The sequence below is a fragment of the Montipora capricornis genome, chromosome 11 (assembly GCF_036669925.1).
Source record: "Montipora capricornis isolate CH-2021 chromosome 11, ASM3666992v2, whole genome shotgun sequence".
NCBI classification, from domain to species: Eukaryota; Metazoa; Cnidaria; class Anthozoa; order Scleractinia; family Acroporidae; genus Montipora; species Montipora capricornis.
In genome coordinates this window covers 25,873,881-25,893,966 of record NC_090893.1, presented here as the reverse complement: position 1 = coordinate 25,893,966, position 20,086 = coordinate 25,873,881, and the positions used below count along the sequence as shown (strand labels likewise).

At 39.6% G+C, this 20,086-nt stretch overlaps 1 protein-coding gene and 1 pseudogene across 1 annotated transcript; both read left to right on the top strand.

The window, feature by feature from the left end:
- Positions 1–235, top strand: part of LOC138023893 (uncharacterized) — a 4,719-nt pseudogene extending 4,484 nt beyond the window's left edge.
- A 5,918-nt stretch (positions 236–6,153) lies between these two features.
- LOC138023890 (uncharacterized) lies at positions 6,154–9,098 on the top strand. Its single transcript, XM_068870972.1, has one exon. It carries the CDS (start codon positions 6,280–6,282, stop codon positions 7,444–7,446), a length of 1,167 nt encoding a protein of 388 aa, XP_068727073.1. The 5' UTR covers positions 6,154–6,279; the 3' UTR covers positions 7,447–9,098.
- The last annotated feature ends 10,988 nt before the right edge of the window (positions 9,099–20,086 follow it).

Below are 20,086 nucleotides of genomic sequence, written 5' to 3'. Positions count from 1 at the left end.
ATTTTGAACCTTCATTAAACCTGGATGATTATGAATAGCTTTTCTCTGGGTTCTTTTAATACTTTTAATTACATATTTTGGAAAATTTGTTGAATGTGTTTCAAGATTTTTCAATGTAGTGCGTATGCAATTCTTATCTGCACAACTTAAGGGTTTAGCAGAAAATTGTCCTTCTAAACTGCTTGGAGTGAACATCTGAAAAAGATATGGCAGAGAGAGCTCGCAATTGACGGAAAGTGAGCTGTTCGCCCTTTTAACTTGTCTTCACTAGAGACGATGAAACATTATTAAAACTCTGGGCGACACCATTGTCCTGGCATTCGGAAAACTCGCCTCCTGTTGCCGTACGACAGCAACGGCGACGACAACTTCATCTCAAAATATAACTTTAAACTATGGTAAGTTTCTCGCAGTTTGGCCATCTCGCTCGCGTCGTACAATGTGGGCGAAATATGCTAAAATGAATTGGTACGAGTGGTTTCAGAGTTAAAAATGAAGACTGAAATATTCACATTTGTACGCTCGCGTTGTCGGCAAAACCTCAAATTTGGTGATTTCACGTCGTTGCTGTCATATCATATCATATCATATCATACCATATGATATCTTTATTTACCCTCGCATTTTTTCGAGTAGTTTGGTGTAGCTAATATCTCCAAGCATTTACCCTCCCAACCATGATACACCACAGAAGACAGACCACAACACAGAGAACTACATGCCCTACTCTTTACGACGAGTGTGCGGGTTCTTTTACGTCCCACAGGATTATGAACATTGAAGGGTTGTGAGACGGGACCTCCGGCTTATCGTCCTTATCCGAGAAGACTAGAGAGCCTAACCATTTGCAGATGTAATTACAAAGGCAGCACTTTCTCCTCAGTTATTTAAAGACCCTGAGTGTTGGTCCGGCCGGAATTGAACTTACGACCTCCCGCGTGACAGCCCGGTGCTCAACCAGAGGACCGCACGAATTTGTGCTAAAATGCGTGCTACACGTGCAGCCCGATTACTTTTCCTTTTTTAACCAATGATATTCTTGTTTCGTGGCGTTCTCGTTAAAACGGGGAGCTTAAGCACGAGCGTTTTTGAGGCGCGGACGGCAACCAGAAGTGAGCTGTTTACCCTTTTAACTTTTCTTCACACAATTACATTTACATTGCTAAGTATCATTTCTCCATTAGAGACGATTAGTAAAAAAATGTGGGCACACGAAATGTTCTCTTCCGGTTGCCGTCCGTGTCTCAAAAATGCGCGTGCTTAAGCTCACTAGGGATCTTGAGCACACAAGGTTTTTAGGACGTGGGCGGCAAGTAAACCAGAAGTAATTATTGCGCATGTCAAGACAGTAGTGTCTCCTAGAGTTTTAAACTAATCAACTGTAATAGTGAAAAGATACTTAAAAACAGAAATGTGGTAGTGTCAAAAGAAGCAAAAAAGAAAACAGATCACTTCAGTTTGCCGTCCACGTCTCAAAAGCGTCTCGTGCTTACGCTCCTTAGTAGGGAATTAGCGAGTTTAAGCACGCACGTTTTTGAAACGCTGGCCAGAACCAGAAGAGAATATTTGGCATGCCAGGGTAGTGGTGTCCTCCAGATTTTTATACTAATCATCTTTAATGGAGAAAAGATGTAAATGTGGTTGTGTGAAGACAAGTTAAAAGGGAGGCAGCTCACTTACGGTTTCCATCCCTATTAAGCTTCTACGGCAACGGAAACGTCACTTCAAACAGATCTTTGTGAATATTTCATCTTGTTTTGGTTGTACAATATGAGCGAGGTGTCCTTTAACTGACTAATAAAGGAGTTCGTCCCCAAAGAATCTGCAGTGCTGCGTCGATAAAGAGTGAACTCCTTTGAAGCCTGGTTTTCACTAGCGACGCAAGCACAACTAGCGCAAGCATAACTAGCTTATGCTAAGTGAAAACGAACGTCGACATAAGCTTCAAAATCAACCCCGGAATCCGCCATTTTGTTCAAATTCTCAGATGCCGGGAATCTGGAGCAAATGCTTCAATTGGCCAGACAGCAAATTCCTTGTCTTATGCTGTGTTTCGTTTTCAAACAACGCAAGCGAACGCAAGCAGAAGCGCAAGCACAAGGAAATGGAAATATTTTGATCCTTGTGCTTGCGTCAACCTCGTTTTAACGATGGAATAAGCGCTCTTATGTTTGAACTTGTGTTAGTGCAAAAGAAAATAGACCGTTTCATTTCTTTTTCAACCTGAACAACCCGTTTTTCTGGCAAATGATATGGCACATTCCCATTTTCTCTTTCTACGTACAGAACGTGCAGTACCATTTGTCGAAACATTCTCACCGAAAATTTCATTCAAATGGTAAGCGCTCCAGACTTTTCTTAATTGCAACCTGTTACCGATAAGTTCATCTGCTAGTTGTGACACCAAACTATATCACATGATTTGTCATGTGAACGTGGGATTCTCATTATTTTACCACGCAAACTTCTGTTCAAGAGACCCATAAACGATTTGAAAGATAATCACGCAAAAAAGTGAATCTTGCTAAATACGGAGTTTAAGATCTACGAGGCGACGATAACGAAACGTCATTTAAAATTGCAAGTTCAGGTTTATTAGTTTTATTTTCGTGATTATGTCGGTTTGTCTAACTTCTAAAAATTAGCTCAACTTTCCAGGAACTGAATTAGGAGGTGCGGTGTTGAAGTTACGGCAGAAAATTCAAATTCGCTGCCTTGAGTTCACGTTTTGACATTTTCTGAAAAAATGCGTCAAATTCCCCACCCACGTGACAACATAATTGGCCAAAAGTATCAAAAGCCGCCACGCTAGGGCGAGTAAAGGTGGCCAAAATAATGCCCTTTAGACTTTGCTGCACACAGTAAGAGTGCAATGTATGTACCACTCACCTCTCGTTCAGCCACCTCTCACAAATGTGGGAAGTTCATTTGAACGCCTTCTGGGTATTTTCCAAGATGGCGGAGTTATTTTTAGGCAACCTCGTTCCCAGGGTCTTTTCCCAACTACCTGGGGAAGGAAAAGCCTTGGACACAAGGTTGATTTCCAAGACTTCTTCATTATCCAAGATGGTGGCCATTTCAAATTCCCCACCCTGGGAATTTGTCGCACGCTCAAAATTCCCACCCTGGGGACAGACCTCACAGTCAAAGCCCCCCTCCCTGGGGCTTAACATTGATAAGTGCATTATAGGTACGTAAATATTTCTTTCATAAATTCTCCGGACCAGACCCTGATATATCACACATTAATTTGTTTCTCATTATAAATTTCGTAAATCAAACATGGATACAATGAATGCTGTAAGTATTGTTCTCAAGAATGGCTTTTGCTGGCAAAAAAAGTGCCAACAAATTCCGGCTTGGCAGATGATCAACCTGGCTTGGCCAAATGCAGTATTTGTCAAGAAGACACATGACACGATTAAACGACAATCAATCTTTCATTCTGGTATACAGTTGTTCAAGGACGATTGTACCGATCCAGTTATAGTGTACCAAAAACACCCCATATTTTGGCTTTAGTTGCTTACATCTCAAAATGGAAACTCGGTGACCCCCATTTTTTTATTTCTTGAATGTAATCAACATGCCAGGATAAAACTTTTTGATTCAGAGCCACCTTAAATAATTGAAAATTTAAGGTATCTCTGAATCCGCTCAACAGAATTTTTTTAAACTTTGCAGAGAGTTTCATCTTGGTCTGTTGATCACCTTTGTGCAATAAAGAATGGGGCTCACCGAGTTCGTTTTTGAGATATAAGCAACTAAAGCCAAAATATGGGGTGTTTCTGCAAGGCTTTCCTGTTTCCATGGTAACATAATACGTCACAAAAAGGACTGCACCTTGTTCAGCAATAATTGATGTTTCACATGGTACCATAACATTGGTGTTACGTGATAAATTGTTTTCGTGACAATCCTTCTAATAACAATTTCTCTTAAAAGTGTCTGAGTCATTAAATGCAGAAGATCCCGAAGCAGGTAAGAGTATGCTACTTCTTGCTTATTTTTTGCAATCCATTCTCTTGCCGTTATCTTCTTGCGGCCAGCGTTTCTTCTTCGACGGATTTGTCGAAGCAAAAAAAAAAAAAAACAGCAAGAAGTGCCATCGAGTTCATTTGTATTGTATTGTATTGTGTTGTATTTCGGACGCCATCCTGAACTACAAGTTGAGAAGATCCGTGATTAGGACATTCGATTTTATTCCATGATTGCCTGGCCAGTCTCAGCCAGACTTTCAAGAGGGCCGCTCACGATGGGGAATTTGCCTCGAGAGGCAAAAAATACCAAAAATATTGGATACTTTTCTTACGGCGTCACAAGGAGAAAATCTCACCAAAATCTCGCTGTACGCGTGAAGAAATGACTGAGCTACAGCTGCCTCGCGAGGCGCTTTGCTCAGCTTTGTCTTATTTGTGCAGCGGGCATTTAAGGGGAAAAAGGGCGGAAGAAAACTCTCTGCACGTTCAGCACGCTTTGCACACAATATATGCACGTGTTTTGTACCTTTTTTTTTTCCATTCCTTGAGAATAAATTGTTTCGCTTGGTCTTTCATCTTTACCGTCGTTCAAACCAGCTTCTTACTCGCGGGGTAAGTAAGCCACTTGAATCAAACCAGAAGGGTCTTGAGTGTTTACAACGCAAATTCATATTTTGATACGGTTTTCTTATTATATTGTCCGTTGTTCCCTCGTGTAAAACAATTAAAATCGTTGGTCTGCGGAGGACGTCAGCGAATGAACCACTCTACAAACAAATTCATCTCAGGGGCAAGAGTTTTGCCAACGGGCTATCGGTTGAGATAGTAATACGTACGCGTTTCTATAGTTTCCAATCTGCGGTTTCCAAGAGGCATCCTACGGGCGTTAAAAACTGCTTTTTCTTTTTGCTTTCAAAGAGTTATTAGCGAAAAAATGTCATTTTCAGGTCGTTTGCTTTAAGGACTACGCTACGACCAACAGTAAAACACGAGTTCTCGTAGAATCACCAAAATTATCTCTGGGTTACATCGGGGCGGGATTAAACCTAGATAAATGGCCAGTTGGGAAGACAGTGTGTTGGTTGGCCTGTGGTGATCTGGGATGGAGCAGTGTCATCTCACAGAAAAACCGTTATATCCGATGAACAGCTCCATTGGTTACAAAGGCGCTTATCCATTTGATAATGATTTATTTAGCCTGAGTTTTTCAAAAGATAGGTTTCACTATTATCCGGGGAATTATTCACTAGTAATAGCTAAAACCAATTAATTTAGCTACTTGTAAATGAACAAGTAACCATGCTGTGGGATTAGTTAATTTTAGCTCATTAGTTTGTAATTCTTTAATCTCTTCAACCCTCAGGAACCGCAACGCATTGCCACAGATTTGGGAGTCTACGTAAAGACAAAGGTTTGAAAAAAAAAAAAAACAAGAAAATGTATGTTTTCGTGTTATTGCAACAATTTTAATATTGATAACAGACATAACCATACTCCTTTAGGTAATGTTGAGAAAGCTTGTAGGTCTTCTGCTTAGGTCGAGCTCCTAGCTCGAGCTCGAGTTTTGCGCAAAACCACTGGTAATTTTTTCTGTTCGCCTAAAAGACGCAATAAATATCGGTCAAAACAGTAAACTGCATAAAAGACGAAAAAGATTCTGGACATTCAGCCTTTACTTGTGCGATCAAAAATGCCTCTTTCCTGCCTAAATTCGGAAACTGCATCAGATACCATATCTCAAATCATCCCCTTTAACTTGCCTGAAAGCCGAACTGATTATAAAAAAGGATAAATGAATTTCATATTATATTTAGTCATTTGATGGGGCACTGCAAACCGGCTAGTAGATATTTCTTTTCGGTCGAAACCATCTGTAACTCAAAGCTCAATAATGTACCTAACATATTTCGCACATAATAAGGAAAAGAAACGTTTGTTTAGTTTCCCAATCAAGGAAAACATACTTTCACCCACACACCCCTCCCCAATAATTAACCCAATCACGCAATTTTGGTTGAAGCACATTGAGCTAAGAAAAAATTGACACACTGATCTCGTAATTACCGGAATCTCTTGCCAAATTATCAATGTAAAGGAAATTTACTTTTCGTCTTGTTTACTTAATGAAAAAATCGCATGTTTTAATCACCAATTTGCTCTAAAAACACAATACTCGCGTTGCTAAAGTAGGATTTCAAGACGGGGGCTCCATTTAATTGCTGATTTAGAATGTAAGATGGCTTCGAGTTCGTTCAAAATTCGCAAACAAGCGTCTTATAGAGAGAAGCTCGCCGAATAAATGGACTGTATGTTTAGCGTCAATCGCGGGCCATTGACGCCGCGCAAACGAGACGCCTCACAGTTTGAGGAATGTCAACGCAGAGCGCAAGTTCAAAAAATGAAGAACGCTTTCCGTACGTTGTCATTCCGTTCAGAACCGACTATCGGAGAAGAGCATCTGAGAAGATCAGCAAAATGCATTGCTGAAGCACCAAGCACAAGGGGCGACCTTGTTGTGGAAAAGAAATACGAAGATTTGATTCACGACTTCGTGACTGATTGCTTCGAGCATATTCAGAATTTCCATCATTACAGGAGCGATCTCGCAAGTATAAACTCCGGCTTCAAGGTAATATATCTAAGCGACAGTGAAAGGACAGCAAATAGCGAGAATGAGCTTAGAAAGGTATATAAACAATATGTCAAAAGTGTAAGCCCGAATTCTTCTTTTAAAGGTCATTTTCAAAGGGTCCGTGGTAATACTATGCAACCAGAAAAGATAGAAAACACGAACGAGGTTGCCAAGGCTACTTTAACTTTGTATCAAAAATGCGGATACGAGGGCATCGAAAAGTGTAATGGGAGACTTGAAGCAAGCACGAGATATTCTAATCTTGAGGTTTTTGGGGAAGATCCCTCGAGAAGCTGCATAGCTTCCAATGAAGCGAGTTCGAGAAATAAACAGAAACAGCGATTACCGAGTCCGAGTGATGGCAGCGAGGATGATGCAACAAGTGACATAGAAGACACACGTGGCAGGCTCGAAAAGGCGGCTGGGAAGTCCATGCCGAGCCAGTCGAGTTTTCAAAGTATTGACAGCAATTTTTCTGGTACAAGACCTCCGGTCACTACCCCCAACAGAGTGTCCAGAGGATCGTCCGTACGAACGCTTGTTTATGAAAACCGCAGAGGTGATAATAGTGTTAACCTCAACGGAACATCGTTTCGGCTAGAACCCTCAGCGTGGCAAGTAGAACAGAATCACTGTCCCCACGGCCTTGCACCATTTCATTCACGTTTCCCACATCTTAAAGCGAGTTCTCTTTCTTCCAGCCCCACGAGACAAAGATGGAGTGAAACGGCAACTCCTCCGTGGCAACAATACAGAGTTCTCTGCGATGCATTTCGACCAAACAACTCGCCCCAGAGCGTCGTGTGCCGGAAACGTTACCCCAAATGGGTATAAAAGACCAAAGTTTGCGTCCACCACAGAGCTTGAGTACAATATTCATGTTGTATCCGAAGCGTATGTATGAATAAACTTGGAACGAAGAAAATTCTGTACTGTGTTTGCCGGAATGGCTATAGCAATTTAAAAACACATTTCTTAGCGAATCCGGGAGGATGACAGTGGAAGTTGCAGCTCTCGGTTTAGACGAATATTTGTGTAAACCCTGATACAGTTTAAGGTAATTCCCTTGAAATTGTTCTTCCATCAAACTTTTTTGGAAACTTGGCATATTTAACATTCATGATATGAACATTAAAAAAATGCAATTAAAAATGGGATCACCGTGCTTGTTTACGCGTCAGCGGGCTCTTAAAATGGCGTATTTTTACTGGTTGCACGTTAAAAATTCGAATCACCTTCATTATACGGAATTAAGTCTTGGTTACTTGAAAGACACAAAATTTTATTTTGAAAATAAAGCTTCTTTTATTCACATAAGCAGTATTACTTTATTTACGCCGTTTTTGATTGCCTGGTTGTGGGAATAGTGCACTCTTTGGGACAGTTCCGTGGTTAGTTTGAAGTCCTCGCCTTCGCCAAAATACACCCATTACGGAACTGTTTTCCAAAAAATTCATGTTCTACTATCAAACTTTTTTCCTTCTTCAAATGTGTTCTTTATTCGACTGTTCTTAGCAAATACCTGAAAAAAAAAATCGGGGGTCACCGTGCTTGTTTGAGAGAAAAGGAGCATTTATTTCGCTATCGGGCTTAGTTTGAGGGAAATCTCTTACGTTTTGTACGCGCACGTGCTCATGTGCGCGTGCTAATGACGCAAAAATCGTGCGCAGTAGGATGCGCAATACAATACTAAGGAATTACCTTAACTGTTACTCTAATTAGGTTTTTTGTTTGAATTCATAGAAAGACCTTTCTATGTAAGTAGAGATTTAATTTGCTCATTTCAAGTCGCAGACTTGGAAACAACGGGAAAGAATATACAAAAGTTTAACGGCCTGTATTTAACCGTGCTGAACGTCAGGCAATTTAGTCGTTAACAGAGACGCTATTGAAGGCCAATAAGATTAACCATTTACTAACACTTTTAAGATGACCGCTTTTTTGGCATCCTCTGTGATTATCGCCGATCTACTAGGATCTACAATAGTCTGCGATCGTCTGAAATCACATGACAACTGTGAAAATACCAGGAAAGGATATTGTTGTGCGTTGATAAACAGCTTTCAGCATCTCCATCAATAAAGAAATCTCTACGAGTAAAAAAGTTTTTATTGCTAAAATTGTGTTCATAACTTCGAGGATCATAGCTCCACTTGATTTCATATCCGCAGTTCAATGTATGACTCATTTCATGTATCATTTCATTCGTTGGTTCATTCATTGCATGAGAAGCCACAAATGACCAGCTCCTCACGTCAGTGGCTTCATAGCGCAGTTGGTCAGAGCGTCGCAGCGGTTTTTCAGGCTTCTCTAACCTATTGCTAAAATTGCGTTCATAACTGCGAGGATCATAGCTACATTTAAGGAAACCTCAGTCTATAGAACTCCAACCTATATGCTTGAGAAATAAGTTATGACAGCAGCTAGATAGAATCCCCTCCAATACACCCAAACAAAGGAGTTGATCATCCACATCAGTGGTTTATGCCTAACTGATCAAAAACGAAAACAAAAAATAAATGTAAATGTATTTGCCGTGTGCAAATTAGATAAGAGTACTAGTGTTCTTCTGGCATGGGTGGGTTCCCCAGTACAGTCACAAATGAGTCTATTTTTAGAACACCCGTTCCTGCGAAAATCAGTCCCTGAAAAAACATGGAAAAAGCAATCACGCGTGACATCGCTTCATCTGATTGGTTAAAATTGGCGGCCCTTTGTTTGTTTTCGCGCGTAAAGTGTATCTAAAAATAAGCCCACTTGTGACTGTGATGGGGCAAGAGAGAAAGACTCTTATCTATTTCATTTTTGTTGTGTATTCTCAAGGAAAACGGCTTATCTACCGTAATTCGGAAAGTCTTTAAGTTAATTAAGACATAACATAGGTATTTAATATGCATAAAGACATATAGATAGTAAGAAATGAGCTTTTATGGATCAAAGAATGTATTCAGAATGAAGACCAGCTTACCGGACGTTGAGTTGCGTTCAAATGTGCTTTTATTGACCGAATGCATAAATTGCGGCCAAAAATGTAATCTTTTGTTTATGTGCAAATGAGACTCACTAGCCTCGCTCTCAAGCAACCTTTCTTTCTTATATTATCCATGCAAACGAGGCTAGTGAGACCAATTAGCACATAAACAAAAGAATATTTTTTTGGCCGCGATTTATGCACTCGGTCTATTAAGCCCAGCATTTTATTACGGTCCTCTTGCAACTTGAAGGCTTTTTCCCTTATGCACAAATGAAATGAAATAAAATAATGAAACTGCATTAAATTGTGGGCTTGATATCAGGCGGGCGTTCAGTTTGTATACTGTGGCCGTGAAGGACCGGGGAGGAATCGGAAGCAAACTGTAAGAGCGCATTTCCGAACGGTTGAAACTGAACCCCCACAGAAACCCCCACAGTCAGGTAGGACAATTCATGGTAAATACATAACAAAAAAACTTTGGGGCCGAACAGGGAGACGATAATCGATCGTTTCATGCTCCCTAAGTATAAAAACCTTTAGTAACTCCTTGGAAATATTTAAGTCTGAGCATTTGTTCGAGATTTGTTAGTTTTTAATGACCGTCGCGGTCATCAAGTATCTTCACCTTGTCAGTGTAACGCATTGTTGTGTATTTGTCATAGAGTGTCCCACCTGGCTGTGGCAGATCCGTTCTGGTCACAACCATTTTCGATTTGCTGTTGCCTCTGTTTATCAAAGCAATGTTGATTGTGTCTTTGAAAAACCACTCCTTTGTAGGAAAGACACTTTCGTGTTTGGCCAACGAACCTTGATTAGAAATCGAACGCAAACTGCGGTGACAAACATGAGGCTAAACAAGCCTCACAACTGAAATAAATTTTTAGGGACTTGAAGTCGTTACCGTTAGCTAAAATGTTTGAAACATATAACAGTAATTTGAGTAGTTTATGAGGTAATATTGATAGTAACAAAAGGAGATAATACAATACTCTACAAAGACATACAAGAAACAATGAAAACAAAAGACAATATATCCCAATAAAGATACAACTTTTCGCTACTAACGTATTCATTTAACGTATTCATTTCGTGATCTTCCGCCATCCTTAAGTGAATACGTTAGCATCGAAAAGCTGTATCTTTATTAATAAGTTTTACATGTGTATTAGGTATATGCATTTCAGGTATGCGCCTGTTTAGCCTTATGTTTGTCGCCGTAGTCTGCGTTCAATTAGAAAGACTGCCAGTTTGTCGTCATTACAGGGATTATCAGTCACAAGCGCCCCTCAACGACTTTTTATTTTATTGTTCCAAACAAAATTTGAATGGTCGTCAATGAAACATTTTATTGACGTCCACCCAAAATTTAGTTTCCTGAAAAAGAAAAAAGGTCGTTGAGGGGCGCTTGTGACTGATAATCCCTGTGATGACGATAAACTGGGAGTCTTTCTAACGATTCGATCTGATAACAAAGAATTGTGAACTGCGCGTGTAACTGGTAACCGCCGTAATGCATTTTGCGTTCATGCAGTTGGGATATGTATTTCCCTTTAATTTCACCAGGATAATGAAGCGAGTTTCCATTACCCGTTGTAAATCAAGGTAATCGCGTGGACAAAACACAATAGGTACAAACCCCGAACTGAACCAATCAGAATGATTCAAAGCAACTCCTTCTAATTTACTAAAAGCGCGGGAAAATACTCTCGTGCAAAGCTCAATTTGTTTTGGTTTCGCTTCTCAATGGTCGAAAAGGTGGCACGAGCTTTCTAATCCAATCAATAACCTTAGCAGCGGCAATCAGGCAATTTCAGTTCCTCCAACAATCAATTGAGTTTTAATTATCATTCGATGTATTTTTTCCTTCTTTTTCATTGGCCGAGAGCCCACCACGTGACCTGCAAATAACTGTCTACAAATAAGTGTTTTGCTGCAAATAATATTCTGCTCATGCGTAATTGAACCCACGCTCTCGTGTGAAAATGGCAGTTTGCCTTCCTGAGCTTTCAGAAAAAGATTTAATTGTTGGGAACTGTGAGAAATAAAGTTAAATCAGTCATCAAATGATAAAACAATTATCGAACTCGGTTATCAAAAATATCGTGATTTGTCAGTGTCTCGCACATCCATTATTTGCCTCAGCCTTCGGCCTCGGCAAATAATTGATCTGCTCGCCACTGACAAATCACTATATTTTGCTCAACCTCGTCCAATAATTGTTTATTATTATTATTATTATTATTATTATTATTATTATTGTTTGGGGGTGGGGAGAGGGAGGAGGAGGAGGAGGAGGAAGGGTGGGGGGGGGGGGGGGTGACATAAAGGAACTTGTTAGAACATTGTTGAATTGTAAATGATATGCTAATTTGCATCGCCCACGTTGAGCAAAGTTTAGCGAAGGAAATTCAAAATGTCTCTCTCTAAAGCTATTTTTCATCTTGTGTGTCTGTCCGACGTTCTTCCTGCTGTTGACAACCCTTGGGGAAAGAAAAGAAAGCTAGCAAACACACGGTTATCCAACTTTGAAGAAGATTTCGCAGTTTGCAGATATGCGGAGGACAAGTGAATGTTGAACACTTAACATTGGATACTTCATTTAACAACTACAGGTAACTTTAATATGAAAAAAATCTTGAATTTTGCTTCAAGATGAATGTGATACAACTGAAGGATCTTTTTTCCGTGTGCGATAATGGTGTCAAGGTGAGATTCGCTCAAAGCTCCAGTAGTGGCCGTGGCAACAATTTTACTACTTTTAATAAATGTCCGCTTTTTATAGATCATCATAAAAAGTGAACTTGATCCACAGTTTACTCGCATAAATACGCACAGTCAACTTCGCAAAGCAATCATAGTCGAACGTGAAGGCTTCATTTACAGATTAAAAGTTTATAATCATCTTTTTTACCATAATAAACACCACAGGAAAGTTTCTATTTGAGTTATCACACTTTGGCTGATTGCTCTAATAAATTGATTCACCCGGGGGCACCCAACGAGAATATAGTTCAAACCCACTTAAACATAGCATTGTTAAACGTATTTTGGTATTTAAATTATAGATATAGGCATACTTTAATCCCCTAAAAAGTTTTCATCTGTTCGGAATTCCTAGCTGAAAATCTAGTGATCCGAAAATTATAGGGATCAAAACTTTCCTTTTCGAAAATTTCAGCCAGGAAAAGGCTCCAGAAAATTCTAAGCGACCTTTTTAGGGCAAAAATCCGTTAAAAATGGAGAATTATACCATTTTTGAGATGTTCGAAAATCCTAGGACAGGCAGGCAAGCAAGGAATTTTACAACAAATGTTCCGCAAATTCTAGATCTCAAATCGTCTTCCGAACAGATATTTTCCGAAAATTGACGTTGGGTGCCCCTGTTCACCTTGTATACAGAGCAATTCAAACTTTCACATAAACAAGTTTCCAAGATAAAAGCTATAAGAGCGTTTTGTATTTTTATTTATTCATTTATTGAACGATCGCTCAACGATCTATGTCTCTCTTAACAACAGGGGCGGATCTCAATCAAGAAAACTAAGTCATGTCGGACATGGCACAGGAAATTGTGATGGAGTAAAGCTCGACACTAGAATGTAAGAACCTATTAGATTCATAATATCAGATTATGTCATATTCATAACATATTACGGAGACTGGACGAGAATTTTCGCAATTAATGGAACGAGGCAGTACGATTTCAGGACACAGTTCCGTATTTGCCCCCATCTAACCACCGAGATGTAATTAGATTTAGGGAAATGGGTTGACGAACTTGTTACCGTTAGAAGCAGCAGTCAGATTCAAGGGTGGGAATTTTTCAGATTTATGCACCTATCAATGTTAAACCCCAGGGAAAGGGGGTCGGGCATGGGGTGGGGATTTTGACATTTTCATTTAAAATAATTCAAATTCCCCACCCCTAGGACAAAATAATTGGTCAAAATGTCCACCCGGCGGCAAGTGAAGGTGGTAAAATATCCTTTGTACGATCAAAATCGCTAGCCTGTGGACGTCACATACGATCAAAATCTCTACCATAGGGACAGACCTCACGATGAAACTCCCCTGGTTAGCCCGAAACCCCCTTCCCCCCTCCCTGGGGTTAACATTGATAGGTGCATTATTTTTATGACTTTGGAACAGACTCCTTACCTTCTGCTGAAACCGCGGCCATCATATTCAGCCTTAGAATGACTACAACAAACTCCGTTTTTCGGGAATATAAATAAATTTCATGTGGTGACTCGTCAAAAAAAAATAGTGTTTTCTTTTTCAATTCACCAGCTGTCCTCCTCCTTTCAAGTTTACATAACACGAGTTGAAAAACTATATCAAGGAAATAGATGTTGATTTGTTAACTTTTTAAATTATTTACTTTTCGTTGCGTTTAATGACATGTTATTTTGTATTTTGTTTTGTACAGGTTGCAACCCTGTAAATGTAAAAATCAAACAAGAAGACAGAGGTCAAGATAATCGCAGGGACAAGAACAAGTAAGAGTAGTTCGTATAGAAAGTATTAAATAAAGAAAAACTGAAAGCAAAAAGAAATGAAGCAAGACAGGAAGAAGATGACTATTACAGAACCAAGTAAAGGTAATTTATGATAAGAGGTGAGACTGTAGTGTACCGTGTCAAACCTTTGGAGAGGCTATAAGCGCTTTGAAACAAATTAGAAGTAGCAATAGCAATAACGCAGGCGAAAGCTTTCTCAATGCGAAGTATAATTACACACTCGTTACAAACTGAGGAAAACCTAATTTTTACCCAATGTCCCAGTCGCGGAAGGGTATTCACATAGTATTTGGTTTGGGGGGGGGGGGGGGAGGGGATAGTGTAAAACTTTGACAATCAACTACGGACAGATTGTTAGATCATTTAACTTCAGCCCTATGATCGAACTGTGATAACAGGAAACAACTGGCAGCTAATGAACGTTTTTTTGAGGGGTGGTAATAGGCTGGTTGTGTCAATTTCTTTGGCAATCGATTGCAGATACATCGTACTTTTCAGTAGTCATGCACGGGCTTTAGGGCGCGGTTTAGGCGCAGGCAAGGCCTCAGTACCTCGGGTTAATACGGCACACTATTGTATCACCATTCAATTATTATTTTTAGTATACGGTTTTAATGCGACCTCAGATTTAACGAACTCCTATTTGTGCGAGCTGGAAAAGTTTGCTAATGCTTTCAAACTTCGTTGATTCGACGGTGTTGACACATTTTCAGTGGGACCTATTGATGTTATGCCCTAAGCTCGTTGGTACCCCGGGATGGAAAAGGGCTTTCACGTACTTGACTGAGATTAAAGCAATGACAACACCACAGTGACGACTGAGACTATGAGGGTGAGGTAAATGTGTTAAGACCATGACGATCCCATCACGGAGATCATAATAGTGACAATGAAAAATATGATAGATGTTGACGATGACGATGACGATGACAAATTACGATGTCTCTGACGATGGCGCTGACAATCGGCTAGCTCAATTTTGTACCCAAGTCAAACCCTTTGGGAATAAAACGTTTTGTTCCAGGTATTTCGATATCTTTCAATGTGAATGTTACATTAGAATACAAATGCAATACGCGAAGAATCTTAGGACCGGGAGATTTGAATTGGGTATGACATTGAATTAGCTGATTTGATCTTTAGGCTATGGCGACAGCGATGACGATGATGATGACGATGATGATGACGATGACGATGACGATGACGATGATGATGATGATGCTAACTGTAACGATGACGTCAACGTTCACTATGTCATTGACTATAACGATGGCACTGACCATTGCTATGACAATGATAATGACAATGAAGATAAAAATGAAAATGACGTTGACCTCCACAACAATAAAGGTCAAACAGACAATTACTGGCAATGACTATGACTATTCTGGAACAATAACATCGGACATGACGATGCAATGGTAATGACTATGCCTTTGACGATGACCTCTTTACTAAAGATGACGATCAAATACAGTGATGATGGACGCCAAGATGACGATGCAATGGCAGTGACCATGACTGTGAATTTGCTGTGACAATGACATTGGAAATGACGATGCGAAGGCAATGACAATGACGTTTTCACGATGAACGATAAAATACAGTGATGATTAAGGTGGCTCAAACCAGTTTTGCAACACTTTCAAGAGACCTTGAAATAAGAAGGATTGACACTACAACACTTTATCACGTAACAGGAATGTTATGGTACGATGTGAAGCATCAATTATTGCTAAACAAGATGCATAAATTTTTGTGGCGTAACAAGTTACCATGGCAATAGGAAAGCCTTGAAAAGATACCCTATATTTTGCTTTTAGTTGCTCATATCTAAAAAAGAACTCGGTGACCTCAATTTTTTATTACACAAAAGTAATCACGAGGCCAAGATAAAATTCTCTGCAAAGTTTAAAAACGTTCTGTGGAGCGGATTCAGAGCCACCCTAAATTTTCATTTATCAAGTAAAGCTATGATCCTTGCAGTTATGGACGCAATTTTAGCAATTGCGTAGAGAAGCCTGAAAAATTCAGGACTTCAACACGGTTTGAACCTGTGACTTGGCAATACTGATGCGACGTTCAAACCAACTGAGCTATGAAGCCACTGACATTGGGAGCTGGTCATTTGTGGGTTCTAGTTTCTTGTGAGGAATGAATCAATGAACGAAATGATATATGAAATGAATCATATACTGAACTGCTCATATGAAATCAAGTAAAGCTATTGCTAAAATTGCGTTCATAACTGCGAGGGTCATAACTTTACTTGATTTCATATCCGCAGTTCAGTATATGATTCATTTCATATATCATTTCGTTCATTTACAATTATTTAAGTTGGCTCTGAATGCGCACCATATAATTTTATGTTTTTTGTAGTGCCGATAACCAAAACAAATTCTCTAAGAGGCCAGGTCGCTTTACCTGCAGCTCGTTTACAGGGGGCCATATAAATGAAATACACAATATGGAGTGAATTGGCTATGGGCAGAAGCCCATAGTCGCTTTAATTAACTTTTCGCATGATAAAATCTTATATTCACACAAAATCCAATGAATTAATATTGGCCCCAGTAAAGGTGGGGGCTAGAAAACGCCAGAACTGAATAAGCAAATACAAGAATGAAGAAGGGATAGGGGACGTGGCGGGATGAAAAATACTCACGAGACTTTCAAAAAGCTTTGACCCTTGACGACTAGAAGAAGTGAATGAACGCTACATGCCACGTTACGCGTCTGATAATCCCCTGAGAGGGGGTAATAACATTTGATAATTGCCTAGACCTTCACGTCACAATAGCATGTGGTAACGCAATATTGTGAACGAAATTCTTGTCACAAAAGAGTTTAAACAAAGCATTACGAGAAAATATAAAAATCCTATTTGCTAGCAAATATTTCCTTTTAAACTTTGCAGAAAGTTTTATTCTGGCATGCTTATTACATTTCACAAATAAAAAATGGAGACTACCGAGTTCGTTTTTGAGAAATGAACAGCTAAACACAAACTATACGGGTTTTTTGCAAGGCTTTCCCGTTTCAATGGTAACTTGTTACGTCACAATAATGACTGCATCGTCTTCAGCAATAATTGCTGGTACCATAACATTGCTGTTAGGTGATAAAGTGTTTTAGTGTCAATCCTTCTAATAACAAGGTCTCTTGAAAGTGCTGAAACTGATTTGAGCCACCTTTAGTCGAAGATGACGACGCCTGGTTATGGCAATGGCAATGACAACAGCGATAATGACGATGACGATGACGTTGACGATCACGATGACGATGACGATGACGATGACAGTGCAAATGGAAACTGGCAACTGGCAACGGTTGAGGCAAAAAAAGCAATAACAAAGACTCTGACTTTGACTTTGACTTTGACTTTGACTTTGACTTTGACTTTGATAACGATGACGATGACGATAGCATTGAAGATGACAATGAAGGACGTCAATGACAGTAACGTCGAAGATCAAAATCGGATTAAGGCAAAGGAACTGACAGCGACAATGACAATGACAGAGCCAAAGCCAGAGCCAATAACGATGACCATCGCGATAACAATGACGATGTCATTGACATTGACGACGACGATGCCAATGACGACGACGACGACGACGACGACGACGACGACAATAATAATGTTGACAATCATTTCATTGACGTTAACTATGGCAATAAAAATGATGATAGCGATGGCGAGAAAGTACCGATGGGTACAGTGCCGAGAAAGCCAAAAGTTTCGGAATGGCAAACGACTTTTTCCCTTTAGTAACAGAGCAGACACACGACAAACAAAAGTGGTCAGCATCGCTGTTAATTTACTGTGCAAACAGTCTTCACAGCCAACTAATGAGTCATTTTGTCAATAACGCATACATAACTCATACGATCCACTGACAGTACAGAGACGCTGGGTAGTTAGGAAGTAAGGCACTGGTTTTAAAAACTTGGACAGATCCAGAACATGTAGAGAGAGTTGAATCACGTAAAACAGACATACCCTCAAAAGATGATTCTTAAAAAACTATTTCTCTGGGTTCTCCGATTAAATTATCACAATCACTCAAACGTATACTCATTTCACTTTTCAAGAGAATTGAAAGTGGAAAGGAAAAATTTGAGGGAAGGAATAGCTTCCAAACGTAAAGAACAATAAAGATATTTTGTCTAAACACCGTCTGCAAGACATACATAGTAAGAAAAGAAATGTTTTTCACGTTTGAATTACAGACAGACAGACATTGACACCACCCAGCCCCCCTCCCCCCTACTTCGGGCATAACGTCTTTAAGTGCACAAGTTGCAAGAATTGGTGCTGCCACGCATTTGGAAAGGTCTGTATTGTCATAAGCATTTTCGTTATACCTTGGTTGTTCTTTCAATTAAAGGCCTGTCCGCAAAGGACATGGTTTGGTCACACAAAAACAAGCAAAAGCTAACGATAACAGCCAATGTTACGGTGCCATAATGATGCTATTGTCAAGGGAAGTAAGCTAGGGAAAAACTGCGAGTGTAATAGGTTATGCCATATGTAGCAGTCGAATGCAGCAAACTTGAGCAAGAGTTTAGCCGTATATTCCTCGTTAGATCTATCACTCCTGCTCTCCAGATACGGACCAAGATAGTGGATAATAGGGATCCTAGCATTCTTACTTTCTCAATTAATACTTAACAACTAGATTGGTTTTACTCTCGGTCTGATCATTGACCACTTTAAACCACACAACCACGCAAGAAAGCCAATTGACTTACATGCACTCAAATAATTAACTTGACTTGACTAAGAGTACTTACCAGACGGTTACCAAACAGATTATCAATCGTCCTGGACTCAAAAGTTGTCAACGTAACTATCTCGTAGAGATCATCAGAGGGAACTCGCAACTTCTTATAACTCCTGTACCACAACTCAAACCATTTACCATCAAAATTTTGTTGGGGGTAACGTTTTTTACACTGAGTCAGTCAAACAGAAAGATTACTGATACTCATGGAGTCAAACCATGTTCTTACAGTGGTCCGTTTGAGACTCCTTTGACCTTAAAGTGGTACTACGACCAAAAAAAAAAGATCCTTTTTTCCTTTGGATTTCAAAACTATGTTAACTAAACACTAACTGACCAAAGTTTTAAGTTCTGATTTTAAAAAGACACCTGTTTATTTTAACTGGAATTTTCCTATTTATTGGTCCGCCATTACTAACTTTAAAATCTTGAGAGAGCTGGGTGGAGGAGAAAATGACGTCAGACTCACTGGTTTAAGAATGCAATGCGTGTGTACGCGGCCAAATTAATATGCAGCACGGGAGTTTCAGGCTTTCAGACTTTTAAACCCGTGTTTTGCATATATAATAAATTGTGTTTACATGCTGAAATTTTAAGCTAGTGAGTAAATGACGTCATTTTCTCTAGATCCAACCCTCTGAGGTCCAATCGGCCAGTTTTGAACGTGAGTAATGGCGGACCGTGAAATCCAAAACTTACACTCAAAACAAACAGCCTTTGGATAAAACTCAAAGCGCAAAATTTTGCCAGTTAGGTGTTAAGCGAACACGCTTTCAAAATCTGAAGAGAAAAAGGAAATGATTTTTTGATCATAGTACCACTTTAAAGGATTGCTATTCAAATCACTGAATTCACTACGAACCAAACCATCGCACTTTAAACCACAAAATTTGCGTGGTTGTGCAGTTTGGTTGCACGAACCAAACCATCACACCATGAAGACTATTGACAATTGTGTAGTGAGGCAAGTCATTGACAACATAACAGTCTGTTTATGGACCGACTCCTATTAGGAAAATCACATTTGCAGACCACCGTTGCTTCAGGGGCATTGCGTTGCGTATTACACTCGCAGATTATTTCCCTACTTTCCTTTACAGTTTCGTTATTAAGACACCAAAATGTTTGCTTTAATACGATTCTCAATTCTGTGCTTGTTTTGTTAACTTAATCATGACATTAAGACAAAT

Coding starts and splice junctions, on each gene's coding strand:
- LOC138023890 (XM_068870972.1), top strand. CDS start 6,280: ATGGACTGTATGTTTAGCGTCAATCGCGGGCCATTGACGCCGCGCAAA.